This window comes from Pituophis catenifer, unplaced genomic scaffold (genome assembly GCF_029215685.1).
Source record: "Pituophis catenifer annectens isolate HBS135680 unplaced genomic scaffold, rPitCat1.0.hap2 SCAF_1, whole genome shotgun sequence".
NCBI lineage: Eukaryota > Metazoa > Chordata > Lepidosauria > Squamata > Colubridae > Pituophis > Pituophis catenifer.
This window is the reverse complement of record NW_027256881.1, coordinates 49,896,807-49,906,611: the sequence shown is the minus strand read 5'-3', so window position 1 is coordinate 49,906,611 and position 9,805 is coordinate 49,896,807. Positions and strand designations below refer to the sequence as shown.

The 9,805-nt window shown below is 34.9% G+C and overlaps 1 protein-coding gene across 2 annotated transcripts in view; it reads left to right on the top strand.

Moving 5' to 3' along the window:
- The first annotated feature begins 169 nt into the window (after positions 1-169).
- Positions 170-9,805, top strand: part of EPRS1 (glutamyl-prolyl-tRNA synthetase 1) — a 45,338-nt gene continuing 35,702 nt past the window's right edge. For both annotated transcript variants that reach the window (XM_070932397.1, XM_070932396.1), the window contains exons 1-6: positions 170-231; positions 2,770-2,854; positions 4,581-4,680; positions 5,969-6,125; positions 7,634-7,779; positions 8,337-8,431. In XM_070932397.1, the coding sequence (XP_070788498.1) occupies positions 189-231; positions 2,770-2,854; positions 4,581-4,680; positions 5,969-6,125; positions 7,634-7,779; positions 8,337-8,431 (626 nt within the window). In that variant the 5' untranslated portion in view covers positions 170-188. The remainder of the gene's footprint in view (positions 232-2,769; positions 2,855-4,580; positions 4,681-5,968; positions 6,126-7,633; positions 7,780-8,336; positions 8,432-9,805) is intronic.

Sequence of the window (9,805 nt, the reverse complement as noted above, 5' to 3'; positions counted from 1 at the left end):
AAACTCCAAGGCTCGTCCGCGGGCAGGAGGGAGGCGAAGGCGTGGACGAGGCTGGCCCAGCCCTGTGACGAGACGGGAGGCAGGACCGGGGCTGGACTACAGCCCGATTGGCGAAGGGGAGGGCGGTCTCGGCCCTCGCAGCCGCGTCGCATTCCTTCTCGGTTCTTTCTCCTAGTGCCGCTGCTGGAATGGCGCTAAGCCTGACCGTCAACCCCGGCGATCTGCCTCTCGGTAAGGACTTCTCGCTCCTGTTGCCCGAAATACACGCCGGTTGTGAGCGCCTCAACCTTCATCCACCCACCCTCCCAATTTCCCCCTCCTGGCTGCCTTGGCCGGCCCAAGTGTTGCTGCCATGTTGCATCAGGCACCGTCCGCGGGAAGCCATTGGCCCGACTCTTCATTCATCCGCCTCTTTCTCTTTCCCTTTCGCTAAAGCCGGTTCCTGGGTAAACGTTTCTAGATGAGGTCGAAGCGACAGGCGGAAGGCTCCTGTCATCTGGGGGTGGGGGTGGCGGGTTGGGGGGTTTGTGTGGGGCTAACAAAAGATCGTTGGGGAGGGAGCTGAGATGATGAATTCACAAAAGGCTTTTTGAGGCTTTTGACATTGATAGAGACGCGGGCCAGGAGGTCCAGACGTTCAATGGAAGGGGATTAGAGAAAAGGGCACTGACACGTGGCACAGATTGTGGGAGACTCTGTGGGGGAATAAATGTAGGCCGTAGGCGTTTCTCACCCACTAACTTGTGTCTCTGGGTTATTTTCATCCCCCCCTGCCCAGTCAGACTCAGGCTTATGCAGAAAAGTCAAAATGTTGGCTTCACTTGCCAACGAGGTGTGGCTTCTGAACGTAGTAGTAGTGAATGTAGTAGTGTAACTGAAGATGGCATTTAATTTTGTTGGATGAGGTGCAGTGACAATAAAGTAAACTAAACTAAAAACCCCAGATCAGTTATCACATGGGTATTTAAACTTGTGTTAATATGCGGATTTGCCTGCTGCATTTTTTTTTTTTCAACCACAACATTGCTTGGTCACTTTCTTCTTGGTCAATAGTCACAGTTTGTTTATATTCTGCTGCTTAAATGTTCTGGATTTTAAAGTGAAACTCAAAATATCAAGTTATGCCCCATTGAATATGTCCCATTATAGATTATATTTCCCATTCCAAGGTTATGTCATCTTCCTAGTTTTGGGTATTCTTTTAACTGTTATCTAGAATAGTGTAGTTACTTGGGTATAAGCCCTGCTGAATGTAATAAGATGTGGCAGTGACAGTCTACAGATGAAAAATGACATTTGAGAAAAAATTTAAAATATAATAATCTGATAAAAGTAATAGTGACTACTGCATGTTTAAACATTCCTTTTACATGTTTTTGTGGCATAACCTCTTAATAAAAGTTCCTTAAATGTATTTCTTTTTAAAATCTGAGCTGCCATAGGCATAGTAGGGTGTAGCTCAAGAGCATTTATGCTTAGTCATGGAATTTCTAGGTGTGTAATTTTAGCTTGTCATTCTGCATCTCAAACAGACTTTAGAGTAGATTGTAATAAATAATCTTGCCTGCAGTGATGCTTCATAATTACATAAAATGTTGAACTTTCAGTTTTGCATGACATATAGTTATAGATTTTGCTACAATATTAAATAATGGTTTAGAAAGATGAAATGCTACTGTCTCTCTTGAGTTCAGCTCAACTTCTGATGATATGATGTGTGATTCTCATTAATAAGCTGGAAGTAAGTTGCTGTCTTATCAGAATTTTCCCCAGTCTGGTTTATAGATGTAGGATTTCCCAGTGGTCTCCCATTAAAATGCTAACCAAGCCCACCCATATCTAGCTTTTTTTCAAAATCAACTAGAATCTGATGTTGCTGCTGTGGTACCTTTGTGGAATTTGTACATTGTAGTCAGGAGTAGATTTTTGAGAAAGGTTTGATTTGGAAATTTAACACATCTTTATTACTTTCATATAATACAACATTACAATAGGGTAGTTTCTTATTGTAATTCAAGGATTATAATAATTTTTCAGAATTGTTTACAATCTTGAAATTTGAAGATTTTCCAAAATAGTCTGTAACTTTGGCATATGTGTACCTGGAAGCTTCAGTAAGTTTTTGAGAACTTAGTATTGCTAGGCTTCAGCTTCATCACTGCTGCTCAGTAGACCTCATTTTGGGATTCTCTTCTCCCCATAAATCTATTGGAAATTACTCTGCTTTTTCTAAAAGGAGGAGACTTAAATTCCCCTGCATTATTTCTCCTATCAAAATCCATTCCCAAGTTTTCACAGCTGTTACCTCTCTACTTTACATGTAGAGTGTACATATTCATATCAATGGGACTTAACCCTATAGGCCCATGAAGTTTAATTTATATATTTATTTGACATATAAATTGGTCCATTCTCATTGACTCTGAACAATGTATGACATGAACAAGCTGGCAAATGATTATCTCAATAATTAAAACAAAAACATACCCAATATGACCTCAGCAGGAATATTGCAGCCTATCAGTCAAGTTGGACAACTACATGGAAGGCATGGAAGTGATGGTGCACTGCTCTGGCAGCTTTTTTTTAGGGGGGTGGGCTTTTCTTGCTTTACATTTTTGGCCTTCTCTTTAATACTGAAAAAGTTGTTGACAATTGATACAATGTTAATATCTTCCAGACTGGAATGTTTCAGGTAAAAGAGGAAATGCTATGAAATTTTTTTTAAAAAGTGTATCTTTAAAATAAGTCCTCTTATAATCATTTTAGGAGCATTGCTGACTGTAGAACATGTAAAGGATCATGTTAAAATTTCAGTTGAAGAAGGCAAAGAAACCATTCTACGGATATCTGAGTACGTTTTTGTGTATTTGCTGTTGTTGCTTTTAAAATTTAATTACTATGATATTGATGTTGTTAAGAAAATGAAGAAAAACTGTGTTCATTACCCTGAAGGATGAAATGCAGTCATTACAGTTCTTAATACTTACTAATAATTTCTGCATGACTTTTATATATATATATATATACTTTATGTATGTGTGTGCATTGTTTTTTCTCCAAAAGCCTTCAAATAAACTTTGTTCAGATATATGTTTATCACATAAATCTGAACAATATATATCATATCTGAACTTTTATTTTTTTTTCTTGGAACCCTATTATGGAACTGACATTAGATTCAAATAATGCTTTTGTAAATTTTTCCTATCATCGAATAGTGGTATAATAGTTGTCATGAGATCTGGTAGTCTGAGATGGATTTTAAGGAACAAGGAAAATAAAATTCTAAAATGGATATGTGACTGATATGGGTGGTTATATGTTGGACTGTACATCTAGAATGTCATTCCTTTTCTGTCTGACCTTTCCATTTTTGGAGAGTGATGAGATCTCATATTGTGTGTTCCCCAAAACTGATCATCTTCTGTGTAATAGTGGTAAAGAAAGAAGTCATTTGATATGAACTTAACTGGTTTTGCTTTATGCCTTATTTCAACTCCTGACTAGGTGAGTGATGTCTGATTTAATTGCTAAGTCAGAAACTGATTACCTTTTCAAGAAAATAGTTAGTTCCGCTATGTAACTCAGCTTTTCTTAGTTTTGCAAAGGTATAGATTATGCTGCATTGAAATGGTCATCCTTTCCGTTGTAAAATAATAACATTGATTTTTTTAAAAAAAGAAATTGGAGTCATTGAAAACTGACATAGGTAATGAAACAATGAAAATGTAATGCCTTTTTTGAATGAATACACACACACATATATGAAATATAAATATATATCATATCAAGCTCAGATGAACTTGCTAAAATGAAAATGTTAAAAATAAAAATTGTCCTCAGATTTATTTTATGGCTCTTGAGATCTCCTTTAAGTTTGCAGAAAATGTTCTCTGTGAGAAACTTTTGTGATTTTCACTAAGTCTTGTAGTTCTATGAAACTTTTAAAATTCCTTATCATTCCAGGAAGATGAAAGGTAGGGAGAAATGCAGTGTAAAATCCAGGCACATAATTTGCCCAGAATCTTAGTGATATAAATCATTTCTACATTTTGTGATGTATTCCCTGTCCCTGCAAGGAAGATATAATTACTTATTTTATTCTCCTTTGTTTGACCATTTTAGTCACAAAAAAATGGTTTTTAAATTTAAAATAAAATACAGAAATGCAGCATTTCACAATAAATCTATTATCATCAGGCAAATGAAAAAATTGACAGTGCTACACTTCAACGAAGGACCAACCATATGACCTGTTTTTGTTCCATCAACCATTGTTTATACTTGCCCGATGATGAGAATTCTTTTATTATGAAGTGTTGCATTTATGCATGGAAAATAAAGTGAAGGTGTCTTCAATTTTCAGTAGCTTTTTAAAATAGCTTTTTATTTGATCAAAAATTTAAAAGAGTTAAATTTTCAGTAGCTTCTACTGTGTTTGCAATATTTAATTTATGGGATGGAATGGCTATGAATTAATCTGGAAACATCATGCTGGGTTGCATATTATAATGAATTCCAATACGATTCTACTTCAAATATGGATAAACACATATATGTTCAATTTTTTTAAACAGCCAAGTTACATTCACTGATGTGAATTCTATAGTTCGTTATCTGGCTAGAATTGCCACATCTGCTGGATTATATGGATCTAATTTGCTGGAACATACTGAGGTAAGAAATGATCTAATTTCTTGGAGATACAGGATGGGCTTTTAAAAAAAATCTTCTAACAATATACCCCAGGTATATACCCTCATGTTATAGAAGCCTTATTTTTGAAATCTAATACAGGTAGTCCTTGACTTACAAAAGTTCATTTAGTGACAGTTCAAAGTTACAATGGCACTGAAAAAAGGAACTTACAGCCATTTTTCACACTTATGACCGTTGCAGTGTCCCCATGGTCACGTGATTTAGATTCAGATGCTTGACAACTGGTTCGTATTTATGACAGTTGCACTGTCCCAGAGTCATGTGATCACCTTTTGCGACCTTCTGACAAGCAATAGGGAAGCCAGATTCACTTAACAATTGTTACTGATTTAACAACTGCAGTGATTCACTTAACAAATGTGACAAGAAAAGCCGTAAAATGGAGCAAAGCTCACTTAACAGATTTTTTACTTACTAACCTAAATTCTGGATTCAACTGTTGTAAGTGGAGGTCTATCTGTACTGTATACTTTCCTCCCTTTATGGGTCTTTTCACAGAGCAGAACCAACCATTAACTAGAGTTGCCAATGCAGTTTTCCTTTAAAGGTAAATCATTTTTCATGTAAAGGTCTCCTTGGTGTCTTGTGCTCAATTTCAGCATTTTCATACTGTTTGAAATTTGTATGTCAGAAAAAAAAACATATGTAAAGGGGAGTAGTAGTAGAGGACAAGAAGGGTAACTGATGAAAAGCAGCATTATGCTGATGTGAGACAAACTCCATCCCTTTTGGGGATAGCTGGTGATGTTGCATGCATGTACAAACAGTTGGAGCTTGTATCACAACTGCACAATACTGCTTTTGTTTATTTGATGAAATTACTAGAACTTACAGAGTTGTAAGTATCAGCACATTTGCAATCAGGGTTCTCCCCTTCCCTGTGGAAATGATTTACCTTGCACTACATTCATGGAACTGCTATTTCCCTTTTTGTTTTTGTTTACAGCTGATCTTTTATTCTCTCCTAAACTGCTCAGAGGGGCTCCTCCAATGAAATGATAGCTCCAAACTTGCAGCACTTGAATGTATGAAGGTCCCTTGATGTTTTCTGAGCTTGGTTGTTTTCTTGCAGAGGTTTTGTTACTTAAGCTGATAGCACTTTAAATTCTAGAATTTCATTATCTGAATAACTCTCTTTAGTTATTTCTACTACTGATTTTTTTTCTAATGAAATGTATAGGTTTTATTGGCTATAATTCAGTCTTTTATGTAATTTATCAAGCATATGTTTCCTTCTTTTTCAAAGATTGACCATTGGATGGAGTTCAGCACCACAAAACTGTCCACTCCCACTGAGTTTGCTTTAGCCATCCAAGAGCTCAATAACTCCCTCTCTCTCAGAACCTATTTAGTAGGCAACTGTTTGAGCCTTGCAGATTTCAGTGTTTGGGCAGCATTAAAAGGTAAGGAAATATAGTAAATATAGTAGTATAGTCAGATCTTTTTTAAAAATTAAAATGATTAAGCTTATCAAAATGTAAAATACAAAAGAAAATGAAAATAGTAGGAAAAGAGGGGAAGGAAAAGGGAAGAGAAAGAAGCAAATGGGAAAAAAGAAAGAAAAGCAGCAACTCCTGACTCATTTTAGCACAGTAGAATAAGATAGTAACATTACAACTTTTTACTTTTATATACTTAATGTGTACTAGCCATTTCTGTAACAAAAAACTTATCAGCAAAGTCAAAGTTTAATTTTTTTTCCATTTCAAGAACAATATCCAGAAGCGGTTTCCAAGCAGAAACAAAGTTGGATGTATTTTTTTCTTTGATTAAGTTCCATCAGTTTTTCCAACCATTCAACCATTGTAGGAATTAAAGTATTTTTTCATTTTTGCGGATAAAAGCATAAAACATCCTTGCTGTTGTGATTATAACAGCATGGCAATATCTTGATAAAAGCTCATTTATGTACTGGAAAATATGTATATAGAAGTTCATTTGCACAAATGACCATAACTTTTGAAATTAAAATCCATAGAAATTTCTCTTTATCTGGTTTTCATTATTACATTTAGGAGTACATAGAGGTTGAGGGTTGAATATCAGTGCATGTGTGTGTGGTGTGTGTAAGGCACACACATTCCAACATACTTATTTACTAAAAATTTCCCCAAAGTCAGATTTACTTATGTAAAATACATTTGAAAAGTCAAATGTAAATAATGAGGACATTGATAGTGATGAACTGTCTTTAAAACATAATTAAGCATTTCTGGAATAGGCCAGGTACAGATCTCAATGCTCTAGATACCCTGGTAAAGAGTCACCTTTTTATTGCCTCACAAAATGAGACGAGAGTGGAGCCTCTACAACTTTCAAGGCCACAAAGTGCGGGACTGCTAAAATATCAGTCACCTTTTAACATCCAATTTCTAAATGGTCTAAAACGACAGCCCAAGTAGAACAAAATGACATGAAAGCAACATTTTATCAGAATAAAATATGATAAGTGTACCTAATTTATTGTCTTTGATCTATGCATGGAAGATGCTCCTATTCATTATATAGAAGTATCTCTTCCACAAATTCAGCTTTCATTTTGTAAATGCAACTCCCTTTGTATTCATAGAGGAAAACGACTTGATACAACACATTGAACTTAAAGTTCAAATACATTTTCTTTCACCAGTTTTCCCCTATTGTTTCTCATGATTCCAACAAGTATACTGTCTGTTTTTTTCTCAAAATGTAGTTAAATATCTTGGAGAATTTAAGCCTGAGTGCTTCTATTTCCCTTCTCCACAGAGTCAAATAAGATATTAAAATGCTCTCATTGCAATAGTTATTTCTCCAATTATTATTTATAATTAAGTTGCAGTTATTAATTATTTCATCTTGGGTATAAATTGTGTTATATTATCTTGCCACACGGTGTTTCCTAGTTTGTAATAAATCTTATATTTTCCAATAGGCAACAATATATGGCAGGAGCAGTTACCTCAAAATAATGGTCCTGTTCATGTAAAACGCTGGTACAAGTTTCTTGAAGCACAAAATAGTTTTCAATCTGTAGATTCCAAATGGACTGCGGGAGACACTGTTCGAAAAATAAAAGTGGTAAGTGTTCAGCTATCTCTGTTTCAGAGTGCATCAAAATATAGATAGATAATACCTGAATTAGCCATCTTTATACTTATATCCTAATGAAACAAATATGATTTGCATATAGAGGCATGCAGGCAAATACATACTCATACACAGCATGAGCATGCTTATTAGGAATGAAAAGCTTTTAAAAACCTTTTATGTTGAATTAAAACTAAAAGCAACTAAAACTGTTGCTTTTGAATCGCTAACAATCCAATATCAAATTAAAGGACATACACATATCTGGTTTGAATTAAAAATTGAATCACAGGCTTGTATTAATAAAATAATAATTGATACTTGCTTGGTGGTATTCCCTCAAATACTTGTTACGTTTTAATGGTGGATCTACCTGGTGCAGAAACAGAATATTATTACATAACATATCTTAATATAAGATACCTTTGAACAGAATATGCAGTAGTGCTTTCATGTAATTATTTATTAGTAGATCTATTATTTATTTTCATTAATTCCTGGATTCAAAATTTGCAATTGAATAATTTCTTTTGTATTTTAATTTTAAGACAACAGAAAAGAAACAAGATATTGGAAAATTTGTTGATCTCCCAGGTACAGAGATGGGGAAAGTCATTGTTAGATTTCCTCCTGAAGCAAGTGGGTAAGGTGGACTGTTCTATAACAACTCAATTCTACATGCCTTTGACAGAATGGAAGAACATGCAATTAAATGAAGTTTTGCTTTCCATTTCTATTACTATTTTTAAAAATTATTCCTGTACAATGAAAATGTTCTCTATAAAACTGCATTTTAAAATTCCAGTGTACATGACAGACAATATGTGAATTAGAAAAGAACATGCAATGTAGTTTGCATGTTAGATTCAGTATTCCATTCTGTATTATACTCATAGTTTGGAGATGGTAAAGGGAGAACTCACACAATATTTATGGAAAGTAACAGAAGCATACAGGTAACCCTTGAGTTATGATGGTAATTGGGACTGGAATGTCTTCTACTAAGCAATGCGTTCATTAAATCATAATATCACATGACAGCATCGCTTAGTGATGGCAATCTTTGTATTCCCCATTGCCATTGTTAAGCAAATCCACTGGTCGTTAGATGAGGACATATCCTAATTCAAGCTACTCTGCCTTAGTTAACCCTCCCAACACAAAGCTTCAGTAAAGTTCACCTCCTATTCAGCTCCCTTACTGCCTATCTCCCCCCTTCTTCTCTGCTGTTTTGATTACTTTGTGGTCTACCACCTCTGCCAACTTTGCTGTCCTCCATTCTGCAGGCATAAATTAAATTGAATGCTTAGTGATTGGATCACTATAAGTAAGGAATAAGCAAGATTGTGTGATGCTTGTTTAGTTGTTTATTTACAGGCAACTATATAAATAGGTATGTGCATGTAGTTTTATATGCAGATGGCATAGTTGGCTAAGAACCTGAGTTATTGTGAGTGTTATATATTGCATGATGCAACAATAAGTATGAATCTGAATGTTTATGAAAGACCAAAATAATTGTGTTTGACATGGAAAATGGAGTGAACAATTGCAAATTATAAATGAATGTTGAAAACCAGAAGAATCTGTGTATATTGATAGTAATTTTACAGCATTTTTGTGCGATGCTGAAGTTCTAAGGACAAAGAATCCAACCCACAAACAGTTTATGTCAATGTACTAAAATGTTGATATAGGGAGTTTCTTATTTTATTAGTAACTTCATAGTTCCTTTACGTATCCTTAACCCTTATCTGAATGAACTCTAAAGTTGTTTCAGAAAATTTCAGCCGTGATGTACTGTAAAGGTTGACTGTAGTAAGGGACAGGGTAATTAATGTAAGAAAGCCATTGGCTATTGATTCATGAGGCTATGAAATGGTGACTGAAATTTAAACATTGTGTAGGTTTTTATTCTAAATAAAATATATTGACTATGTGGAGTCTATTGTAATAGGACTTTATATGTTGCTTCATTTCTTTTCTGTTTTATATTTACTTTTTCTCTTCATATTGA